General features: G+C 37.7%; 1 protein-coding gene across 7 annotated transcripts in view; it reads right to left on the bottom strand.

Annotated features, from left to right (window-relative positions):
* The window catches only part of adcyap1r1a (adenylate cyclase activating polypeptide 1a (pituitary) receptor type I), a 34,324-nt gene extending 9,800 nt beyond the window's left edge, over nt 1-24,524 (bottom strand). For all 7 annotated transcript variants that reach the window (XM_082512950.1, XM_082512951.1, XM_082512953.1 and 4 more), the window contains exons 1-11: nt 24,341-24,524; nt 21,260-21,429; nt 14,916-15,009; nt 6,888-6,998; nt 6,692-6,792; nt 6,510-6,607; nt 4,889-5,021; nt 3,514-3,667; nt 1,532-1,592; nt 419-488; nt 26-117 (exon numbers count right to left, since the gene is read on the bottom strand). In XM_082512950.1, coding sequence (XP_082369076.1) covers nt 26-117; nt 419-488; nt 1,532-1,592; nt 3,514-3,667; nt 4,889-5,021; nt 6,510-6,607; nt 6,692-6,792; nt 6,888-6,998; nt 14,916-15,009; nt 21,260-21,304 — 959 coding nt within the window. In that variant the 5' untranslated portion in view covers nt 21,305-21,429; nt 24,341-24,524. The remainder of the gene's footprint in view (nt 1-25; nt 118-418; nt 489-1,531; nt 1,593-3,513; nt 3,668-4,888; nt 5,022-6,509; nt 6,608-6,691; nt 6,793-6,887; nt 6,999-14,915; nt 15,010-21,259; nt 21,430-24,340) is intronic.
* Between the last annotated feature and the right edge of the window lie 226 nt (nt 24,525-24,750).

The following is a 24,750-nucleotide window of genomic DNA, read 5'->3' as shown; positions in this document are numbered from 1 at the left end:
TTTAACCCCACCGATTGTAACTTACAGGTAAATGCTCGATTCATTTCCTCCGATATCAGGCGACTGCAGCTTCTGGACCAGGATCACGATTATTCCAATGAAGAGGACGAAATTGATCTGACATGAAACAGAAAATATTTTCACTGCGGTCAGTTGAACATTAGGTCTTTCCCTTCTCTGCTTGGTTTTCTTCCTGAGGAAGTAGCAAGCAGAGGTTGCTGGTTGCCTTTAAAACTGGTCTACTCAATCACACGCTTGTCTATAAAAAATTATTTTCCCTTTTGTTTCACACCACATTAGGATAGATAGGATTTAAACTGGGGCCACTGTAAGAAAGCCTTTGACATTTAGCTTTTGCATTTGCAGGTGAGCAAGTTAATAAAAGGAAAACTGAATGAGCAACCAGTAAGTGTCATACCATTATAGATGCCACCACAGGTCCTTTGATCACCCACCAGAGGGCAGTGTTCTCATTCGTATCCCAGCATCTGGAGGCCAACAGTACATTTCAGTAATCATACACCATGCTTCAGACATTAGGTAATGCACAACCTCATAGTTTGCCAAACAATGAGCCAGGTTTCAATTATAATACACCAAATACTCAAATTAGTGAGGAGGATTTAAAATGAAAGGAAAAACTCTCAATAACTGAGAATGAAAAACTGAGTTACAAACTTAGCTTAATACTATCAGATGGTTTTTTGTTTTCTTACACTTGTATTACATCACATATTGTGCTCAAAAATGATGAAAAAGGATGCAATAACCGAGCACTCAACAGAGGCTTAACGTACCCAACAAAGGGAGAAATTTCATAATGGCAAATATTATCAGTATTGTCATCAGTATTTTGCTAATAAGAATGGCTAAAACTTCTCATGTAAACATCACCAAACCTCTGTCAATATCAGTTACACTGATTACATTAATTATATTGTAAATTTCTTAATGAAAAAATATTATTAAAAAATGATTTTAATAAAACTAAAAGAGGTTTTCTGGCCTGTGTGGCTAATAATATGACACCTGTGTTTATATAACAGTCCTGACGGTTCTTTGTGATCGTTAATAAGCAACTAGTTTCACATGGAAAAAGACTTACAGGTGCCAGTGTTCACACATAAAAGAGGCTCCTGCTTAAAGGGCACCAAAAGCAAAAAAAGATAAAAATCATTGTAAAAGTGACCAATATTATAATCTATTGTAACATTATCTGATATTATCAAACAATGTATCTAATAATGTGTAATTATCTAATATAATATAAGAAGACCAGTATTAATGGATACTGAGTTTTACTCCATGGCTCTCGAGCCCTGTTTGAAATGTATTCATAATAAATCAAATATTGGCTGATTCTGAAATCTAGAGCATAACTAATAGTTACTACAAAATCCAATAAATATTGTGTAATATAATGTATAATCTCTGCTTCTAAATTACAGTGGAAAAGGACTGTAAAGCAGCAGAAAGATTATATGCACTTAGTTTCAGTGACTAAAGGTGGGGAAGAGGAGTCCAGACATACCCAGTGTCATGAAAATGGAGCCTCAGAACAGCCCAAACAGTCACACAAATTGTGGGAGTTCCTGTAATCATGAAAAAACAGAAATAAAAAAAACAGAAAAAGTAAAACAGAAATAAAATGCACAATGTTAATGTGACTGCCATAGTTGCTACTAGTCAAATCTCGTCTTTAGACATAAACACAGGAATCAAAAGGAATCATCCGATTTCAAAAGGCTATATTTTTAAAGTAATGAACAAATTTAAAATACATGTATATAAAGTTAAGGCACTCAACGTTTTTCCCTCCAGATGCACGGCTTATCTCAAAGCCAAGTCCAAGTCAAATATGTTTTTGCAAACATGTCTGAACAGCCACCGCTGTTGTTACATTACTTACCTGCAACCGCGTGAAACTCACGACTCTTCTCTGTCTAACAATATATGTTTTGATAGTTTTGATAGAACAGCCGTGGAATTAAAGCACTTTGAAATTGGATGATTCTTTCTGATATACCCTGTATCAAAGGCTACAATCACAATCAGATTTGTGTATTTCCCTACTTCAGCTTTGTTTCGCCAATATTTAAAACATTTAATGGCAAATTTCACTAATCTCTCAAAGGCAAACAAACAGCTATAAAAAAGTTTAAACAAGACCTCAAGCAACTGAGAAAGAAAACACCACTTGCTTTAAAAAAATCTTTTATCAAAACTATACAGTGCAGAAGATATAATAGATAATAAACAAAATTTTAAATGGTAAACAGCACAAATTTTAAAATTCACAATCTGATTAGTAACTCAGCAATGGTCCCCTTTTGCCTAATTAATGTCTTTAATTCTTCACGGGATAAAATTAACAAGGTACTGGAAACGTTCCTCACAGAGACTTTGGTCCATATTGACATGACAGCATAACATTCTCATTCCACCGCATCCCAAAGGTGATCTGTTGGACTGAGAATTGATGACTTTGAGTACAGTGAACTCTTTGTCATGTTCGAAAAACCAGTTTGAATTGATGGAAGAGGCCATCAGAAGATGGCACAGTGGTCATAAAGTGACTGACGTGGTTAGCAGTTTAAACAATGCTCAATTGGTACTAAGGAGCCCCAAAATGTCCTCCCCAGCATAACACCACCAGTAGTGTCAACCGTTGATACAAGGCAGAAAGATCCAAGCTTTCATTTTGTTTACACCAAATTCTGATTCATCCAAATGTAGCAGCAGAAATTGAGACTCATCAAAATGTGAGTTGTTGCTTCCTGTATTTAGCTGACAGGAGAGGTACCCAGTTTGGTCTCTGCTGCTGTAGCCCATCTGCTTCAGGGTTTGATTCAGAGATTCTCTTCTGCATATTAGATTTATAACAACTGCTATTTGTTGTCTTCCCATCAGCTCAAAGCAGATTGGCAAATTTTCTCTGACCTCTGGCATCTACACGGCTTTTCTTTAGCTCAGTGGATATTTTCTTGTCTTTTTTCAAAAACATTCTCTGTGAACCATCTAGAGCAGCGGTCCCCAACCCCCGGGCCTCGGACCGGTACCGGTCCGTGAGTCGTTTGGTACCGGGCCGCAAGAGTTTAGGCTCAGGTGTGAAATGTATGGTTTTCAGGGTTTTTGTCAGTTTTCAGCGTTATTTTGTTATCTTTTTGATCGTTAACTCGGTTTTCACGTGTGTTATGAATAAATCTTTTTTTCTGTACCAGTACTAGTTTTATTTTGTTGTATTTATCCGCGACACATTAAAGGCCGGTCCGTGAAAATATTGTTGGGTATAAACCGGTCTGTGGCGCAAAAAAGGTTGGAGACCGCTGATCTAGAGGTGGAGTATAGGAAAATCCCAACAAATGAGCTAGATAGATATTAAATATTTGCACTAACAAGCTATTAAACAGGAATATATAGTAAAAGGAATATAATAGTAATAAAATGGCCAGTCATGTAAATTAGTCACCACTTTATGGCAATAATGATAATCAAGCAAAAATGTCTACTTACCCCACCCAACAATGGTATACCAGTAGAAGTAGCGTCTCTCGGGAAAGAAAGTCTCCACCAGCAGAGTGAAGAGATACAGACCTTCAATGAACAGCCAGAAATAGTTGGACATGACACAGTAATGGAAGAAAACCATCACTGCTTTACATGCCACCTGCATATGAAGACACGTTAGGAGATAAGTTGTGATTACCTATCTGTATGAAACAATTATTATCTTAGAAGATTCTGTACCAATATTAATCTAAACAAGAAAAATAATCTTCAAAATTTCAGTGAAGTTAATTATGATAATCTTGTTTCTTCTTCTCTAAACAGAAAAGTTGTGTTTAAATGGTCAATGGTTATTTATTCAAAAGCAATAGACCCCAAATGTCAGAGTGACATTATCCATGTAAACAACAAGGCGACAGCGCACCGCACAGGACGGTAATAACCCTAAATATTTAGCACGACCCGATGAGCTAATATGCAAATGATCTCCCCCAGCACCTACATGCCAGGCGAAGTGTCATGTGATGACACTGTGTTAATGACTAAAGTCCATATACACTGTGGGGTCAACCAATTACAGGACTGATCTGATTCTCTGTACTGCCATGACAATGACCTGTGATCACCAGGGCAACAGTGGTAAAGTGTTTGATTTCAGAAAAAAAAAGAAACGGGAAAAAAAGGGCAAAGTAGCCATTGATATGTTAATAAGACTCTAGCAGAAGATTTCCACTGGTCTTGCTAAAGCCATTAGCGCATCTAATTAGGTTTATTTATCATGGCTGCTTAACAATAGTGAACAATGTATTCTTATCAGACAAAGGCTAAGAGCTTGTTCTGCATTTGTAATCAGGGAGTATTAGTCATCTAATAGCATGTTTGCTTTTTGTAAAATTTGCATCTGATTGAAGTTCTTTCAAAGGTGAACGGCAAACAGGAAACGCTGGAGGAGACGTATTTCTCAGGCGTTCTCGAGCTCTCGCTGTATCTCAAACAAAACAAGCCTGGCCATATTTTTTTATGCCCATTTTCTTTATAACCTGATTGGCTGGATTTTGGTGGTACACCCGATAAACCAGGACATGTATTTTACTGACTCTAGTGTCCACTTATTTTGTCAGAGCAGGGACTGTTTAGAATATTAAAGGCTTCAGCTTAAAACAATTGGCTTTAAATTAAAATTAATGATCTAATTAACCTTGGAAACTGAAAACTACCAATTTTCCATTAATCACTAAAACAGCAGTCACAATTGCTTCCTCTGGAAGTGATTAACACCATCAGCAGCAGGTGAAGTTTGTATTATGATGCCGACATATATATATATATATATATATATATATATATATATATATATATATATATGGTTGTTGTTACTGACTGTGTCCACGAAGCAATGGTCGCTGTCTTCCTGAGCGTACAACACGCCGTCCTTGATGAAGACTGAGATGGCTCTCAAAATGAAGGACACAAACAGATTCATGTGAATAAAGTTCCTGGTGCAGTGGAGCTTCCTGGAGAGATGAGAAAGGACATATACACATCTTTATCTTGTCTTTACATCTGTGCTCTGTTTAACCCTTCCAGCTCCGCGATGATTTAGAAATTACCGCATGAAACCTTGTGGAATTCAATCTGAAAGCCTGTTCTTGCAACTTTAACTAAAAATCCCTGAATGTGCCGTGTTTGCAAACTTAAAAATGCTGACGAGCTTTGCTCTAATAACAGATAAGGGCTGGTCCCTGAACAGGGACCTCTAAGATAGAAACATGTTAAAGCTGCAACTGGATATTATTGGTGTCTTTGAACCTTAAGATTTATGGTGGGGTGGCCTTAAAACAACCACTGCCACACCCATCTGGTGGTGCATTAGGGAGGTTTAGGTCTGACAGTTTCCCACACACACACTGGGCATTTGTGTAGCAATAAGAAAGTAAAGAGAATTTTGCATTTTCCTCTTAAGCTTAAGGTTTTACTTTATGAATAACTAAACACAATCCAATAAATGCCTTTCAGAATAAACTGTCTATAAAATGCGCATCATTACCCTTCCATGATTCCAAGCTTTTAGTCAGTGAGTAAAAACAGGGTGAATTTTAAAGACTCTGTCATTAAGCCCGTCATTGAAACTAAAGGTATAGAGCCAGAACCTAAAGAATCTAAAGATATTTATTTTCAATGAATATACATAAATATAATGATTTATATAATGATCAAAGCTTCTAGTAATAAGTGATCAAAGTACAATATTCTTCTCCTGTTGGACTAATGATATAGATTTTTGCTTGAATGTTTGAAACAACAAACACACAAAAAAGCTACTTTTGAATAAACTTTGTCACAAACTCAAGTTTGTTATTTAAATAGTTAAAAAAATTGTGAACATATTTTTCCTATCAATGATTGATTTTCTAGTCCATCAAAGTTCCAACCTTTACCTAAAGTCATGGGATCTGAGCAATGACAGAAATAGTGAGGTCACAAATACAATGAAGTGAAATGAGGTTCCTGTGTAGGGTAGCTGGGCCTGAACCTGTCGCATACATGGACAGCTGTGGAGACATCATAGTGACATAATCAGCTCTGTTATACTTCTTTGAAGTCTGCTTGAAATTCACTGCCTAGGGTGCATAGTTGGTGCATTGTAATGTAAAGTCTCCACGGATGAGTCCTAAGAAACCTGGCAGAGACAAGAACATCTGCAATCATCTGCAACATCTGTCACCAGGACCCAAGTGGACTCCAAAATGCTTTTAGCAAAGTCTTAGAGATAAGTGAGGAGCTCGGACATCTGAAGGGAGCTCAGAGCAGAACTGCTGCTTTTCTGTGTTTGAAAGGAGCCAGCTGAAGCGGTCGGGGCATCTGGGTCCATATTGGACACCTTCCTTTGGAGATTTTCAGGGCATGCCAATCTGCTTGAAAGTGTTGCTGGGGTGAAGGACTTCTGGAGATGGATTAGAAATGGATGGATGGATGGATGGATGGATGCTCAGAAAGCTCACCTGAACCTGCAGAGAATAACCATGGCTGTAGTCAGAGACACAAGCGACGTGCTGTAGCCGACTGTGTAGAGGGCTTTGACTGATGCGTAGTATGGATCCTAATGGAGAAAGACAGAGAATGAGTCTGTGTACTTGATATACAGTACATGCCATATGGAATAAAAAGATCCACAAAGCCTTACAAGTTTGGTAGTGTTGTCATAGAAGAAACAGACTTCCGCATAGTGAGGAAAAGGCTCTGACCATCCATATTCAGTACAGTTACGACTGACCTTCCCCATTTCTGCAAATAAAAAAATATGCCTGAATAAAACTGCGCTGAATGAAAAGAAACTTGATGTTCAAATAAGACTATCCGAATATGGTGTTGCCACTCACCATCTTCAGGGACCGTGTAGTCATGAAGGAGCTCCGGACAGTTAACCTCCACAACCTCCCCAACATTGGCCGCTTGCCAGCAGGTAAGATTGTCCCACATCCAATCACATGCTGACAGGCAACGGAAAGGAAACAGAGCAACTAAAATTAAAAAAAAACTAAGAATTCAGGAAAATTTAAATGGTGGTAAAACAGTTCAGTTTCTAAAGATATCTAGCATTTTCTTGGCAAAATGATAAAAACCAAGGAAGCAACTTTCAAATGTTATGACCTCTCTTAACCAATCTCAGATCATTTTATTACCGACCAGTGTTACTACTTGACTAAAACGAGGCATTACCCCTTTGAAGAGTTCTTTCTCCACATGCTCCAGACGGCTCTATTATATTTTCTCAGACACACACATTTTAAAATGAAAACGACGGAATTTGAATGAAAACAACAGAATTTGGGAACAAACAATGGAATTTGAATGATAACAATGGAATTAGAATGAAAACAATGGAATTTGAATGAAAAAAACAGAATTTGAATGAAAACAATGGAAGTTTAAAACAAACAACAGAATTAGAATGAACAGAAAAGAATTTGAATCAAAACAATGGAAATAGAATGAAAACAACAGAATTTGTATGAAAACAACAGAATTAGAAAGAAAACAATGGAATTAAAATGAAAACGACGGAATTAAAATGAAAACAACAGAATTTGAATGAAAACAATGGAAGTTTAAAAGAAAACAACAGAATTAGAATGAAAACAGTGGAACAGAATTTGAATGAAAACAACGGAATTAAAATGAAAACGACGGAATTTGAAAGAAAACAACAGAATTTTAGAACAAACCATGGAATTTGAATGAAAACAATGGAATTTGAATGAAAACAACGGAATTAGAATGAAAACAACGGAATTAGAATGAAAACAACGGAATTAAAATGAAAACGACGGAATTTGAATGAAAACAACAGAATTTGAGAACAAACAATGGAATTTGAATGAAAAGAACAGAATTTGATCAAAAACAAAAGAATTTGCATGAAAAAAACAGAATTACAATGAAAACAACGGAATTTGAATGAAAACAACGGAATTAGAATGAAAACAACGGAATTAGAATGAAAACAACGGAATTAGAATGAAAACAACGGAATTAAAATGAAAACGACGGAATTTGAATGAAAACAACAGAATTAGAATGAAAACAACGGAATTTGAATGAAAACAACGGAATTTGAATGAAAACAACGGAATTTGAATGAAAACAACGGAATTAGAATGAAAACAACGGAATTAGAATGAAAACAACGGAATTTGAATGAAAACAACGGAATTAGAATGAAAACAACGGAATTTGAATGAAAACAACAGAATTAGAATGAAAACAACGGAATTAAAATGAAAACGACGGAATTTGAATGAAAACAACAGAATTTGAGAACAAACAATGGAATTTGAATGAAAAGAACAGAATTTGATCAAAAACAAAAGAATTTGCATGAAAAAAACAGAATTACAATGAAAACAACGGAATTTGAATGAAAACAACGGAATTAGAATGAAAACAACGGAATTAGAATGAAAACAACGGAATTAGAATGAAAACAACGGAATTTGAATGAAAACAACAGAATTAGAATGAAAACAACGGAATTAAAATGAAAACGACGGAATTTGAATGAAAACAACAGAATTTGAGAACAAACAATGGAATTTGAATGAAAAGAACAGAATTTGATCAAAAACAAAAGAATTTGCATGAAAAAAACAGAATTACAATGAAAACAACGGAATTTGAATGAAAACAACGGAATTAGAATGAAAACAACGGAATTAGAATGAAAACAACGGAATTAGAATGAAAACGACGGAATTTGAATGAAAACAATAGAATTTGAGAACAAACAATGGAATTTGAATGAAAAGAACAGAATTTGATCAAAAACAAAATAATTTGCATAAAAACAACAAAATTAGAACGAAAACAACGGAATTAAAATGAAAACGACGGAATTTGAATGAAAACAACAGAATTAGAATGAAAACAACGGAATTAAAATGAAAACAACGGAATTAGAATGAAAACAACGGAATTAGAATGAAAACAACGGAATTAAAATGAAAACGACGGAATTTGAATGAAAACAACAGAATTTGAGAACAAACAATGGAATTTGAATGAAAAGAACAGAATTTGATCAAAAACAAAAGAATTTGCATGAAAAAAACAGAATTACAATGAAAACAACGGAATTTGAATGAAAACAACGGAATTAGAATGAAAACAACGGAATTAGAATGAAAACAACGGAATTAGAATGAAAACGACGGAATTTGAATGAAAACAATAGAATTTGAGAACAAACAATGGAATTTGAATGAAAAGAACAGAATTTGATCAAAAACAAAATAATTTGCATAAAAACAACAAAATTAGAACGAAAACAATGGAACAGAATTAGGATGAAAACAACGGAATTTGAATGAAAACAACGGAATTTGAATGAAAACAATGGACGTTTAAAAGAAAACAACAGAATTAGAATGAAAACAACAGAATTAAAATGAAAACGACAGAATTTGAATGAAAACAACAGAATTAGAATGTATAGAACAGAGTTTGAATGAAAGCAACAGAATTCTAAAACAAACAATAGAATTTGAATAAAAAGAGTAGAATTTGAATGAAAACAACAGCATTTGAATGAAAACAATGGAATTACAGTTTTTCTCAGTCGCTTTGGTGCGTTTCTCAGATCAGAATTGAAATTCTCATAACTATTACTTCAACCTCCACAACACTCAGTCATTTGTGCACATCGTAGTAGCAATTTCTCCTCTCTCTGAACAAACTGCAAATGATTTTGGACATGAATCAGTTGCTTCCATACATTTCCCTGCTGCTTTCTGACATTTCCATTTGCTTATGTCATGTCAGTCAAAAGTAATCATACCTATGGATGCTGAATAGTCATTCCCAATAAAACTAATAGTCATACATCCATTGCTTAAGTCATCACACACAAAATTGTTGAACTAGTTATCACATGCCAAATATTGGCCATCTGTCAAGCAAATCCTATACCTTTCTGTATCATTGTTCCTGGAAATGTCTCCGAAATTGAACAATTGATCTCAGGTGAATTACAGCTGTCACTCATGAGGAGGCTCTACCAAATGGGTGATTTTATGTTTACATGTATTCTACAGTGAACAAGTGACTGTAGCATATTTTTCTTTTGCACAATTCTGTAGGATTACAAACACTTCTACACAATGGAAATGTGAAACGTACGTATTCAGTGTCTTAGTTACTCCCAAGACTCCCATAACATCTACAGTGACTTTACTGCACATTTCAGATGGCTGTACAGGTAGGCCATAGTGCTGTTGTCAGCATTTTCAGGTGTCACCAATTGTTTTTGCAATGGGAAACACTGAAATTATAAACTGTCATAGTGGAAACATGACAATGCCATTTGACTATCTTGTTCATAAAGATGGTGTCAAGACTTTTCATTTTGATGGCACTGACTGTTTCGTTGACATGGATACTTGCTTTTGAGGTATGGATAATCAATTCTGTGCATGTGACGTGCTTTTGCAGGCTATCCACTAGGTTTTGCAGTTTGCACTAATTGTTTTGGGAAATGCACTAACTGCTGTGCAAATGTTAATGGTGTTCTGAGGAACGCACCAAAGCGACTGAGAAAAACTGTAAAATGAAAACGACGAAATCTGAATGAAAACAACAGAATTTGAGAACAAACAACAGAATTTGAATGAAAACGATGGAATTTGAATGAAAACAACGGAATTTGAATGAAAACAACGGAATTTGAATGAAAACAACGGAATTTCAATGAAATGAACGGAATTAGAATGAAATGAATAGAATTTGAATGAAAACAACGGAATTAGAATGAACAGACCAGAATTTGAATCAAAACAATGGAATTAGAATGAAAAGAAAATAATTTGAATGAAAACAACGGAATTTGAATGAAAAAAACAGAATTTGAATGAAAACAATGGAAGTTTAAAACAAACAACAGAATTAGAATGAACAGAAAAGAATTTGAATCAAAACAATGGAAATAGAATGAAAAGAACAGAATTTGTATGAAAACAACAGAATTAGAAAGAAAACAATGGAATTAAAATGAAAACAACAGAATTTGAATGAAAACAATGGAAGTTTAAAAGAAAACAACAGAATTAGAATGAAAACAACAGAATTAGAATGTATAGAACAGAGTTTGAATGAAAGCAACAGAATTCTAAAACAAACAGTAGAATTTGAATAAAAAGAGTAGAATTTGAATGAAAACAACAGCATTTGAATGAAAACAATGGAATTAAAATGAAAACGACGGAATTTGAATGAAAACAACAGAATTTGAGAACAAACAATGGAATTTGAATGAAAACAATGGAATTTGAATGAAAACGATGGAATTTGAATGAAAACAACGGAATTTCAATGAAATGAACGGAATTAGAATGAAATGAATAGAATTTGAATGAAAACAACGGAATTAGAATGAACAGACCAGAATTTGAATCAAAACAATGGAATTGGAATGAAAAGAAAAGAATTTGAATGAAAACAACAGAAGTAGAATGAAAACAATGGAATTAAAGGCAAAGGAGCTAAAACAGCTTGTTTCAGAAAATGGACAAACTGAATAACTGTACAAAGGCCCAGTCTAGGTGTGAATGATATATAGGTGAGAAAAATATAAGGACTTGAAATGATTGCAATGGGTACCCTGTAGTCTTTTAGCTCCATTTTTGGTCTCCTCCAACTCGTTTAGGAAAATTCATGTGGCTTTTTAGATGCTTAATGATCCACTGTGTTCACCAGCTGTTTTGTGTGTGTGCTGTTGGACTCAGATCTTGTACGATGTGTTTCCAGAGCACTTTTACTGCCTGCTATGGCAGAAAAAGACCAGCTCTTTGAGCAGTGAGCGTTTGGAGGAACAGTGAATTTGTGAGGTAAAAGTCAATAAGGCTCTGCTGCACATTTATCTTTTATTATCAATGGATATATGTTTTAGTATATAAACATTAATTATAGCTATTCTAACTCTGTGTATTTTGCACTATTCGCCGCCTTTTATGCTCTAAATTCACTGGAAAGACCATTAAAGAGGATGTTGAGGAAGGAGGTAGGCACAAGTACCTGCATTTATTCACAAACATGCACTGTCAGAGCCAAAATGACAGATTTTAGTTGGTCTAACATTTATCTGTGCACAGACACACCCTTGAGAGTATCAGCCCTTGCTGTCAAAAGAGCTGACAAATGATTCTGTCTGACCAGCAGCAGAAAAAGGCCCATCATTTCACACTGTAGGGCTGATGCTGTTTTAACAGTGTGTATTCCTGTGGAACCAAAAAACACACTCAGTGATCAGGAATAATGTCAAAAACACACAAAATCTGGAAACCGTCAGGAAACAGAACTATTCTATTGTTCTCCATTCTTGCCTGAAAGGATTTTTTCCTGGAAATCATTTCCATATGTTACCCTGAAAACTGTGAATAGAGCAATGGTAAAGGGTGACAGTGTGATGCCCTCCCTGATTTGTTTGCCTGTTTCGCAACTATATTTTCCTTTTGCAGGAAAATGGTGAATGGTTAAGTATAAGTTTTTGCAAGCTGTACCTTATAAAGGAGCAACTCTTGAGGTTTTTGCAGGTTTAATGTGATACAGTTAATTCCCCTGGTGTCCCAGTTGAATCAAGCTGGAAGCAGACAATTTCTTAGCTCATTTCCATTTACCGGTTTCTGCTTTGTTTTGATCTTCTGCTATTCATCTGTCTCAATGCTTGAGTGATGCTCAACATTTTTGTTTTTATTCTATGTGTTGGTTTCACAGTTTTAATTTCTGTCTGTCTTTCTCTCCGCTCCCATCTCTTCTCAATCCTTCCCCCCTTTTTCTAGTTTATGCTCGGGCGGTTTATAGTGCTGCAGAGGCAGGCAGAAGTCTGATTTGTGTGCACTTTGAGTGTCTTTGTGACTGGGGGTTATCTGTTCATGTGCATATGTGAGTTTGTGCATGTGTCCGGTGTGTTTGCAGTGCTTTCTCTACTCTGCTTGGCTCTCTAATCTGTTTTGGTTCTGTCTGGTGAGCCGGACACAAAGCCAATTACCTTTTAAAGGGCAAATCTGAGCCAAATGAGCTGAACTGAGCTACAGAGGTAACTGGCTTAATAAAGCTCCCTGTCCCTATCTCACGCAAAATCTCATAGTATTTGCCGGGCTTCAAAAATTCAGCATATGAAAATCACACATCACACATTCTGTACTGTCCACGTAAATGTAAAATACATTTGTACAAAAAACACATGGCTGGATTCACAAGACTGGTATAATTTCATTTTCTGAAGCAGATTCGATCAACTGGTTTGACTTCCCAAAGGCCACGGCAGTATTGTCAAACATTTACAGTGCAACATCCACAGATAATTAATTTGTAATGAAAGAAATGTCAGATTTCTGCGTACCAGGCAGTTTTATTTCCTCACAAATGATTTGCTGTCAGCAGAAAACAGCAGGGCGGCTTCTTTTACAGAGAGGGGAGGATCAGTTAAAGTGTCAAGGCTGGCTATTATGTGCTACTGCGGTCTAAAAACTGAAAGTTAAAAACAAAAATAAACAAACTGTTTGTGTTGCAGAGCAATGAGGGAATAAAATAATAACAGAATGCCCAATCCATACAATACAACAAATAAAAGAGTGATAAATTAAAGATGCCCAATTTGACCTTCTAAAGGTCATAGAAGCGCTATCAAAATCTGCACAGTCCAACATCCACAGATAACCTATTTGGAATCAACTGAAATCAGCAAATCATCTTAATTGAGAAACTGGAGACTGTTTTTGTTGATATCCGTTAATAAATCAGTTTGTTTAGAAATCAATTTTTATCAATCAGAAAAAAAGCCTCATCATAACAGCTTCTCTATGCTTTGTCTGACTTGTTGTTTCCTTGTTTTCATTTTTCTCTTCGCTTTTTCTCAAACCTCCATGTCGGATTTCTGCAAACCTGGCAGTTTTATTTCCTCACAAATGATTTGCTGTCAGCAGAAAGCAGCAGGACTGCTTCTTTTAAAGGCGTGGGAGGAGACAGGGATCGGTTAAAGGTTCAAGGCTGGCCAATATGTGCTACTGTTTGTGCTACAAAAAAATTGAAAGAAAAAATAAACAAACTGATAATCTTTAAGAGGACTGAAGGAATAAATAACACAATGCCTCATTTTAATCATTTAAGTGTGAGAAATTGTGCTCACATTTGCTTATAAATGACAGCTCTACTTTACCACCTCATACTGTGCAAAGATAAAGCGAAAACACTCAGATAAAAACAGACGAACCTAATGCAGTTTGCTGTGCAGCACGCAGGGAGACTACAGGGCCGACCTTTAAATCTACAGATGAAAAACGAGCTGACCTTACAGCTCCTCTCCTCCTTAAATTTGTTATCTTACACTCTAAATCTTTTACATTTTTCTTGTGTTTATTTTTTTTTCATGGCTCTGTTACTGTCACCAAAGCTGTAAGTCACAGTGCAGTCTGGGATTTGTAGTCTGCTGCGCATATTTCAAGCAGCAGGAGACCTGTAGCAGTCGCTAATGAAAACCACAATCCATAGCCAAGAAAATAATTGTTTCCAGGGCCCACATTACAAGTTTCCTCTGGGGTTTTTTTCTGAAAAGTGACGTGGATACTGGCCTTTTGAGGTAATGCATTTGCAATGTGAATCAGAAATACAGCTCCATTCATCTTTCATCCTTACATGTCCCTGTATGACCTTTTCAAACATGAAAAATGCCAGATCATTGAGTATAAAAACAAGCCTGCATTCCATTAATTCCCATTAAGCTATTCATGACTTTCATCCGCAGATCTGTGTTTTTGGAGCTGACCGAGGCGTAGACCATGTAATCACAGGAGCACAGAAATGAAAAGCAACATATGAAAACGTTGCATACCCACACTTGGGGACGCATCCTCACTTACCATATTCTTCTCCATCTGATTTGTGCATTGCGATCCTCTCCATGCATTTATCATGTTCACGCTTTATTACGCAGTGCTCAGACTCGGAGGCCACCTAAAGAAAACACACAAGCGCACACACTGATGTGGGGAGACTCGGGAAATATAGTCCACATCAGATGCATTTGACTAGAAACACTCTTTTTGCTTGTTTGCTTTTGGTGTGGGTGCTCTGCAGAAGACCATGTCGTCCACTTGCTCACTGTGAATTATCAGGATAATGACCTGTGCTATTCTCATACGGGTGCAATTGGGTTTCTGCTAGCGAGGTGGCAGGATAAAAAACATGTACTGGATGGCTGTGCTGGACATTTGCATTCTCAAGCGCAACTCTAACCCGATCAAAGAGATGTTGCTTGACTGTTATAATAAGATCTATTGTAATAAAACATCCTCTTGTCTCTTATCCATTTTGAGTATCCATTGAGTTACTAACTAAATTTGGGAATAATCTTCTAACACAACCAGGGATTGGGACAGTGGTTCCAAAATTATGGTCCTTCAGACATCCTCTGCTAACCACTAAAACCAAAGCCCATTAAAAGGGCACACAAAAGCCACCACAGTGGAGTAAACAAGATATCATCTTCCTCCATGATGCAGTGAGGAAAGCTATTTACTCTCAGGCAGTAGACTTACAGTATGTCTGTCATCTTCTCTGTTGATGTACCCCCGCACTCTCCCTTAAGGCCAATCTCTATTTTGCACCTTTAGCTTTCTTGCAACCCTTCCTTTGCTCTCATGGTGAAATGATAGGTGTAATATATCCCAGCCCTCTGAGCCATGGCTGACTCATCACTCTCTCCCTCCTCTTCGATATGAATTCACTTCAGGCATCGGTATTGAGATAAGATGGGTCATCAGCTGACTGTAAAGATGTCCTAGGACTCACTTCCTTCCTTTATCTTTCAGCACAAGAGCAGAATTTTGAAACACTCCAGGAATAATGTGAAAAATTATTAGAGCTATCCATTCTCTGGCACATTACCATTTAAAGGGCAACAGTTGTTAAATGCAAATAATTTCGCCACTTCTCTGTGATGGCAAAAAATAAGCAAGCAAGCTTCCCCCCCCACACACACACACACACACTTCTTCATGTTGTAATAACCGTTTGGTATTCTTCAATAAAACTAGTGGAGTGTTTTAAAGGAAGACCTCTCTGTACCCATCGCAAGCATCCATGTTGCTAAGCAGCAGGTTACCAGCCAGGAGTCAGCACACAGTGTAGGCAAAGATTCAGAAATGAGAAATAATTGGATGCAGATGACTAATATCTGTTTAGCATGAATGCAGGCAGGCCTGTAAGATGACAGTATGAAATGTGCTGTTCATTCCATTTCAAGTTACTCACCTGTTTTGTGCATGTGTGCATGTATGTATATGAACCGTTTCCTGTTCCCAAATAAGCTTTAAAATTGTATTTCTGCATGAAATAATCCAAAGATGTAGCTATGAGTGTAGTAAACATAATGTTTGCAGGCAGTGATGATTACTCAGAATGATGTTTACTGATTCTATCTGCAGAGTAACTTCAGTAAGGCTAATACTTTATGAAAGCATTGCAAGTTCATGCTACAGGAGTTTATTTTGTTATCATTCATGCTTGAGGACATTTTTATGTGAGTGCATGATACCAGAAGTAATTTTTACATTTGGTGTCTAGTGCTGTGTGCTGTTGATGTCAGTAACTTTCAGCTGCAATTGACAACAAGCTAACTTAAGTGCCTGAAAATGTAAGCTTGCTAAGCTTTGACATAGTCTTATCACAGTTATACATCTAGTAAAAGAGATCATATGAAATACGGTCAACTTATGTGACCTGATGTTTAATCAAAATGCTTTTAAGCTCATTATAAAGCAGTGCCTACACTGTAACAAACAAACAAACAAAATACAGTATAATGTGCTGTTTTAAAATGAAAATGTGTTCCATATTACTTTTTTTTTACACATTTACTGATTACTATTTACAGACTCTTTTTGTTAAAAAATGGAAATAAAAATGTGAAATGTAAAACTTAGCTCGGAGATAGTGTACTGGCAAAAAATGTACATTTTGGAGACTGTTTGCTTTCAAAGTAAAAGTTGTTCCATATGTAAGTTACTGAGCATTTGTAGAGAAACATGAAAAAGAAATGACAGTCAACTGTGGCATTTTTTTGAGCGGCACATTTTTAACCTCTGATTGTACCCAGTAAGAGTCAACAACCTCCAGGAACCACTGCTAACCAGCCGGGGAAAACACATTTTTCCCTAGCAACCAGTGGCTCTATCACGTCCAGACTGGCAGACAACTCTTAAGTTATGTCTGCAAAATACAGTATATAATGACCAATGTTGGGCAATTAATTATCTAGTTACTTCTTCAAAAAAGTAACTGAGTTTTGTTTTTGTTTTTGTTTACCTAAAAATGCAGCCAAGGCGTTTTTTTAAATAAACATTTCAAACTGTTTACAGAACAATCAGCTGTTCTGCATCAAATCTGATGCCACCCAAATTATTTGTGGTGGTCCAAAAAAAAATTCCTGTCCACTATGAGATAAAGGAGAACAACAGCCTGATACCTGCAGGCCTGACAACAGGAGATGTATCACTCCTGTAACACCTGTAACATTCAGTAGTCGCCTCATTGTTCTGACACACAAAACAACTATTGACTACACTACACACTAACTACACAAGATTTGCGCTAAACGTCGAAAATCTCTCACATCTCAAAACACCGCCGCCACTGCTAAAACTTCCCCCTTCCTAAACAACTAAATGTCATGTTGCCATATCATTTTTTGATTGGTCGACATGGTACATTTTTCCACCAGTAGGAAAGGCTGGGAGGGGTGGAGGGTGTTTTTGCTCGCAGGCTTTCCAGCGTTTTCCTTATAAAACACTGTTTTTACCGTTTCTTCCCGCAGTAAATATAAACAACGATTGCATTCAGGAAAAAAACAAACACTGCATATATTTTTATCATAACTCTGGTTTTACGTGGCCTATCAACACAAAATCAAAACTGGTATAAAGTCCACACTTTACCCGTCAATTGTTCCGTCTGTCCTGCTCACATCTCCAATGGTTGTGCACGTTGTCATTAACGTGGCTTCACTCCACATCAGCCACGCCGCTTTGCTAACTAAAACACCGGTGTCGGCATAAGGACACTGTCATAGCCTGTCAACGATGTTGATTAGCTGCTTACCGGTATATACAAATGTGAATCGCATTATTGGCTGGACTATGGGATAAGGTGGCATCGTTCTAATCCTATACGGGAGCAGCCAGTCACTTACTGACTAACACTGCAAAACAGAATTGTTAAAGTATTAATTTTAATTTCAATTCAGGTTAGATTTTTTTTCTGTGCCCAATCATGCCAGCAGTGCGCAATAGCTTAGAGGGAACATTGATGAGGACCTCAACAACTACTTCTTCCCCACTGCTATCAGTCTCTTGAACAGCTAACCTATTTTAACAGTAATAATAATTTTTGCACATATGCAGGTCATCTTGCATAATATCTATTTCACACTTAAATTTTGTCTTTATTTATTTATTTATTTATTTATTTATTTATTTATTTATACTGTTTGTATTTTATCTGTTCTATTTCAATTTGCATATATTAACCGGGCATCTGCCTGTGGACAGCAAAGAAAGAATTTCATTGTACAAACAAATGCTTTTCTTTGTACATATGACAATAAACACTTTGAATCTTGAATCTTTGAATCTTGGATCTTAGTTAACTGTTTAATTTATAGCTTGACCAAAATTTACAATTATGATTTAAAATGAGAGATTGCTAAGAAAAAGGCAAAACCTACAAATATACATAATATTCATGGAAACATACATAAATACAGTATCATAGTTGTTTAGAATTGAAGCATTAAAATAACTGTAACGTTGTTTATGCAGTTTTGTGCGAGAGAAAATAAATGTACATGGGAAATAAAATATTCAGAGATGTGTTTTTATCCTATAGCTTTAGTAGTATCTTTCTGTGTTACAAAACTGAATAGAAGTAAAACTTTTTGGTTTATTCTGCTACTTGGTATCGGTACTTCTTTAATTAGAGCTTCCAAAGGTACTGTACTGTAGGTCTGCCATTTACATCAGTTTGAATTGACTACAACCCTGCAGTGTGGCAAAACAAAACAAGCCTGCATGTGGTATTTTGACTAAACATGGGACAGACAGCATTGTGAGTTTTCCTTTTAGCTCTGTTTTGGAGTCCTAAAGCTTCTGGGGGCAGTAATGCTGTTACCTGCTAAATGCTTTAATTTGACTTCCCTTGCTAGTTGCTAGCTTTAGCACAGCCTACACTGGATTTTCAGAGCCTTTTTTATACAATAATGTTGCTTGCTGTGATCTAAACCCACAATATTAGCAAGAATTTCTACCCACTTTAATACATCGTAGCTCTAATATACAAAAGAATGTGCTTTAAGCAGTTATTGAGTCAATGGTTCTTAATGATAATCTTTATGCTAACATTAGCTTCAGATATTGTTAAACCTTGGTACCTTAAAGACTTTTGTGATGGGTCTTGAGGCCACAATAAGACAGCTAATATTGTGATTAGCACCTTTTTCAAGTTCTTTTTTTAAATGCGGAAATATCAGTATATAATGTGAAATCAGTATTTTTTAAACTTGATGGTAGAACTATGAGCATCAACATTTTTGTCACGACCTGCGGAATCGGCAAGGCGCTGATCAGCATCTCTTCACTCCTAGCCCCCCTTCTCTTCTCTTTTTCCTCTCTCTCTCCCTCTCCCCTGTTTTGCCGGAGCGGAACTCATGGCGGGTTCACGCCCTCGGTCCACGCCTTCCCGGGTCGTGCACACCTGGGCCTCATCAGACCAGCTGGTATATTAGAAGGAGGAGATCAGCTGTTCAACGCTGGATTGTTGTGAAGGCTCTTGTCAGTACACACCTAGCTCAAGTTTGCCGTGCCTCTGTCTCAGAGACTTAACGTGTTCCTTTGTTCCTAGATTCCCCGGACCCATCCCCGTGTTTCCCCGTGTGGAGTGTGGAAGGAGTGACAGGTCGCTAGTGGAGTGGAGAGAGGCTGTTTTGAGCGCGTGTGTGATTTCCCCGTGTTCCCTGGAGGCCTGGACCCCTGCCCCTCACGTCTTGTATATAGCACTAACCTCGCACTGTCTGTACATACACTTGGTGAAGATCTGTAATAAACTATCTCCGTTTGAACGCTACCCAGGAGTCCTGCGAGTGGAACCTCTAAGCGACTCGTGACAATTTTTGTATTTGATTTTAAAAGACACATAAAACAGGCATGACTAAGCTGCGTAAAAGTACAGGGCTCATCAATATATTTCTGCTTTTTAATCTCTGCTCCCTGTAACTCTTCTTCTCTCAAACAGATGTCTATCCAGATATGGCCTCCATTCTGAGGCTGCAGAATTCAGTTTCCCCCCTCGAGGCTATTTTTACGAGAGCCAGATAACTCAGTAGCACCCACAGAACCACACAACACAGATAATAACTCTCGCAGACCACTGGCCCACTGTACAGACCCATCGGACACATAATAAGTACATCACCACAGACATATCTGCCACAACAGTCGCTAAAGGTCAGCCTTAGATGGGCACTGTTCAAAGATGTCAGCTGAAGAAGCACTTCACATATGTCAGGGGGCGGTGACTTCAAGGTTGGACACAATGTTTCTGGCTGCCAGGTCACTTTATGAATTCATTTGAGTCACCATCATCAGCTGGCACTGCTGTGAAATTTTTACTAGCAGCTACAAAGGCAAAAAGAAACCATCATCACGAAAAGGACGATATTAACTATATTAAAGCAATTTCTACATCTGTGTGGTTTGGCCAAGGAAAGAGCTGCTATGCTGCATCAGTTCTCTGAATATAATTCCTCCCACACACCTTGCACAACTCTTCCATTCTGCTTTTCATTTCAATGAGACCACAGAAAAGTGAGTCACGGCAGATGGATGGGTAGTTCTCTGGTCAGTCAGGCCATCTGTTTTTGTGCTTGCCTTAATGATGAGCTGATCCTGAATCTGTAACGTATGCTGATGTGGTGTGCATGGGGGTGATTTCCATCCTTCTACTGCTTGTCACAAACACATCAGCAAAAGTGTGGATATAAAAATAAACCAGGCTCAAGCTGAGGAACAGGAGGATAATAACAGAGACCTAAACATACCCGTATGGATGGATATATGCATTCCAATGCTCCTGAACACCCGCACAAACAAACGCACAAACAAACACACACAAATCTGGACAACATACAGATAAGTGCCCAGAAGCTACTCACCAAGGGCAACAGAAAGATTGCAGTCAGCAGGAAGCCTCTCATCATCCCCTGGGAAGTGTTTGTATCCAAAAGGCTCCTTGCTATCTTCGTGTGTGTGTGTGTGCCTGTGTGTTTTCAAAGGGATGCACTAAAAATGCTCCCCACAGCGTCACCGTGCTTCATCAAGGGCTCTGAAACACAGCACACAGAGAAAAAACACTAGAAGAAGAAACAACAACCATCACTCAACAACATCATTAAGTTTTTCTGAGTCATAACAAGAATCGCAATTTGCAGATACACGTGTGTAAACTAATAATGTTACTGCTGCTAATTGTGGCGACTAAAATGGTTCGTTCTTGAGAATTTCTGCTTTATTTCAAGTGCTGACGTCACTGCTCATGTCAGATGAAGTGAATGAATCTGTGTAAACGAGACACAAAGCCAGAATGACCTGTAACGTCATCTTTTTTAAAAAAAATATTATTTTTAATTTTTTCAAGACTTTATTCAACAGACTTTAAATCACAGTGCACTTCTAAAGACTGAAAGAACTGTGTACTATAAATATAATTAGTGGCTAATTTAATGCTAAAGTCTAAGCCAAATTACACTGAAATGCTTCCTGATGCCTTTATTCATACTGCGTTGATTTTATAAGAGTTACACAACAGTTTTTGGACACTGTGGCATCTTTCATTTTAACCTTTATTCAAGGCAATCTTTGGACGTTTTATGGAGCAACTCTATTAAATAATTTGGATGTTTCCTACCCTTCTGCTTTTAAAGTATGTGTTTTATTGTTCCTACCATACCTTCATACCTTCTGACACACTTACACGGGCCTCACACAGTCCTACTTAACAATGCGCATGCGCATGAGAATCAATTCTGTCATCAGGTATTGTTTCAGGTAATTAGTAACCCTGAAGAAAAAAGATAATATTGTCACTTAAAAATAGAAAAAGAACAATTAGATGGGGTTTTTTTGGTGTGTGTATCAAAACAATGAATTTAAGTAGTTAATTAACCAGCAGGTTATTTTAGCTCAGTTGTCAACTCATATCAAATAATAACAGGTGCAGCCCTTCAGTGCATTTCTATACATTTCCATCAAATGTTGGATTTTGTTGTTTGCCTAAGCTGTGTAACATGAATATAAACAAGCAAAAACACCCTGATTTATACTGCAGAGCACAACTTAACTCTCATACTAGGACACATCAAACATATAAACAAACACAGGCCTTCAGTGGGTGTGCATGATTTGATATTTTGTCTCTAAAGCACCCCACACTTTGATTAAATCACATAGGCAACATTTTACTGAGTAAATAAACAACAGAAAAAGAGATGTCATCATCTATTCACTAAATTAAAACATGAACATGGGTTTTTGGAAGACAAATTGATTTCCAAAAGGCAAGAAATTTGGAAGATTCTTCTAAATTTCCTTTAAGATAATAAAATTCATGTGCCTCGGGTCAGAATTTAAAACATCCCCCTCCCGAACCTCCCTGACTTCATGTCTTACTCATCCGCTCAGCCTCCTGAAAACACAATGATTCACTGCTAACACAAAACACAGCAACACCAGAAACACATAACAAGCACACAACCAGTAAACCAGCAGACATGCACACCTTCTCCTAAAGATAATTCATGCACACATAGAAACAAATTCCACTCTGCATCCCCTCCTTCTTGTACTGAACCCAATTACCTCTAAAGCATCTCTCGGATGCTTTATCAAGTAACAGGACAGAGTGTGCTCAGAGGAAAAATCCAGAGATACAGAGGAGGAAGACATATGTCCAACAGGGCTGAAAGCAAACTTTCAGGGTGAGCAATCAAACCGAAATGCACAAATAAAACAGAGAGGGGCAGATAGGTACGGGGACTGGCATGATTGGTCCGCTCTTTTTCCCCACACTCCATCTATTTAACCCAAAAGCAGTCACGCTGCTCTGGGCTTCAAATGAAGTTAAAAACGGCCTTATGTAGAGCAAATCAATGTCTCTTTGGTCCTGAGAAAGCTCTGGTGCAGAAAACAACAGACGGGCAGAACTACCCTGAGGGCAAGAAAGCCAAGAGAGTCTGCTTCGCTCAGTACTGAGTCACCAGGAAATGTTGGAAGGTTTGCAGCCATGGGACTATTCAGGATTATTCACTGCATGGAGCAGAAGACGAAGCTATAACAGTTTTTACTCACATCTGTTTGGCACGGATGTCAACAAAAGCTGAAAAGAAAACACTGGGAAACACATCCACTCACCAAGATGCCAATCAACCAAAAGACTCTCTGTGTGTGTTTGTGTCTATAAGCAGATGCATGACAAAAACAAGAGAGAAAATCTGAGACCCAGCTCAGATTCCTTAAAGATTTATTTTCACTGCAAAGGGGATTTTACAGAACTCTTCCCCTGTATGTGCGTTGAATTCCCCAGAACATTGTGTTGCATCAATACATCATTTCCAATTCAAAGCGATCCGAGAAAACCGCGTCCAATCAACCCACTTCCAATGCCGTGAACGTGTACCGCAATCCAAAACCTCCACATACATTCAATGAATGTTCCTTTGCTGAAGCACAGAGGTCACATGGCCCACATACCGCGGATCGCAAAACGTCGGTTGATTTCTATCATATCACAGGGAGAAGAAATCCGTCTACACAAGACACAGTAAGTGACAGCTGCTTTCTCCTTCGCTAAACCGCACAGAAGGGGCGATTTTTTTTGCCCTGTCTTTTTCCTTTATTCCCACATTCGCACATCTTTAACACATCAGGCATGTGTGTGACCTTCGCTTGCACATGTAGCAGGAAAAAAACCGTCAGCCTTCCCCTTTTCACGGCACATTCACTCGAAACGGATTCACTGCTTCCCATTTTTCAATAAAACACACACACACACACACACACACACACACACACACACACACACACACACACACACACACACACACACACACACACACAGCATTTTAAAGACCTGCAGGCTTCAGCTGAATGCCTCCTTAATTCACCAGTCACATCGAAAGCCACAGATGTGAGTGAGAGCGCGCTGCGTTCGCCCCGGAAAACAAGTCAAAGCAACTTACCGATGCCTAATTTTCACCTGCGCAAATGTCTGCACATGGAGCCATCGGCATTTACGGTTCTGCGGCGGTGTTTCTACCTTGTTTTCACTCCTAAGACAATTAAAAAAACAAGAAAAGCCCGTCCTGGGAAAAATAGACAGGTGCCGTTACTGCTGCTGTTGTTGCTGCTGCTGCTGCAGGACGCACTCACCGCTTTGGCTGCTGCGGCACCACGATGAGGTGGAAGAGGAGGAGGATGATGATGATGATGATGAAGGTGTCAGTACCTTCGGGGTTCTCGCCTCGTCAGACACGCAGAAAGCCAAGTGAGACAGCTGTTTAGTCTACAAGTGCATCGACGCAGCGCGGGGAGGAGACAGATTTTCAAAGTCTGGGATGTGATGGAAGAAAAAACATCCTCCTCACGTCTT

Source organism: Aulonocara stuartgranti, assembly GCF_965226115.1.
Source record: "Aulonocara stuartgranti genome assembly, chromosome: 18".
Classification (NCBI taxonomy): Eukaryota; Metazoa; Chordata; class Actinopteri; order Cichliformes; family Cichlidae; genus Aulonocara; species Aulonocara stuartgranti.
Note: the sequence above shows the minus strand (reverse complement) of the source record. Positions and strands in the feature narration are given on the sequence as shown.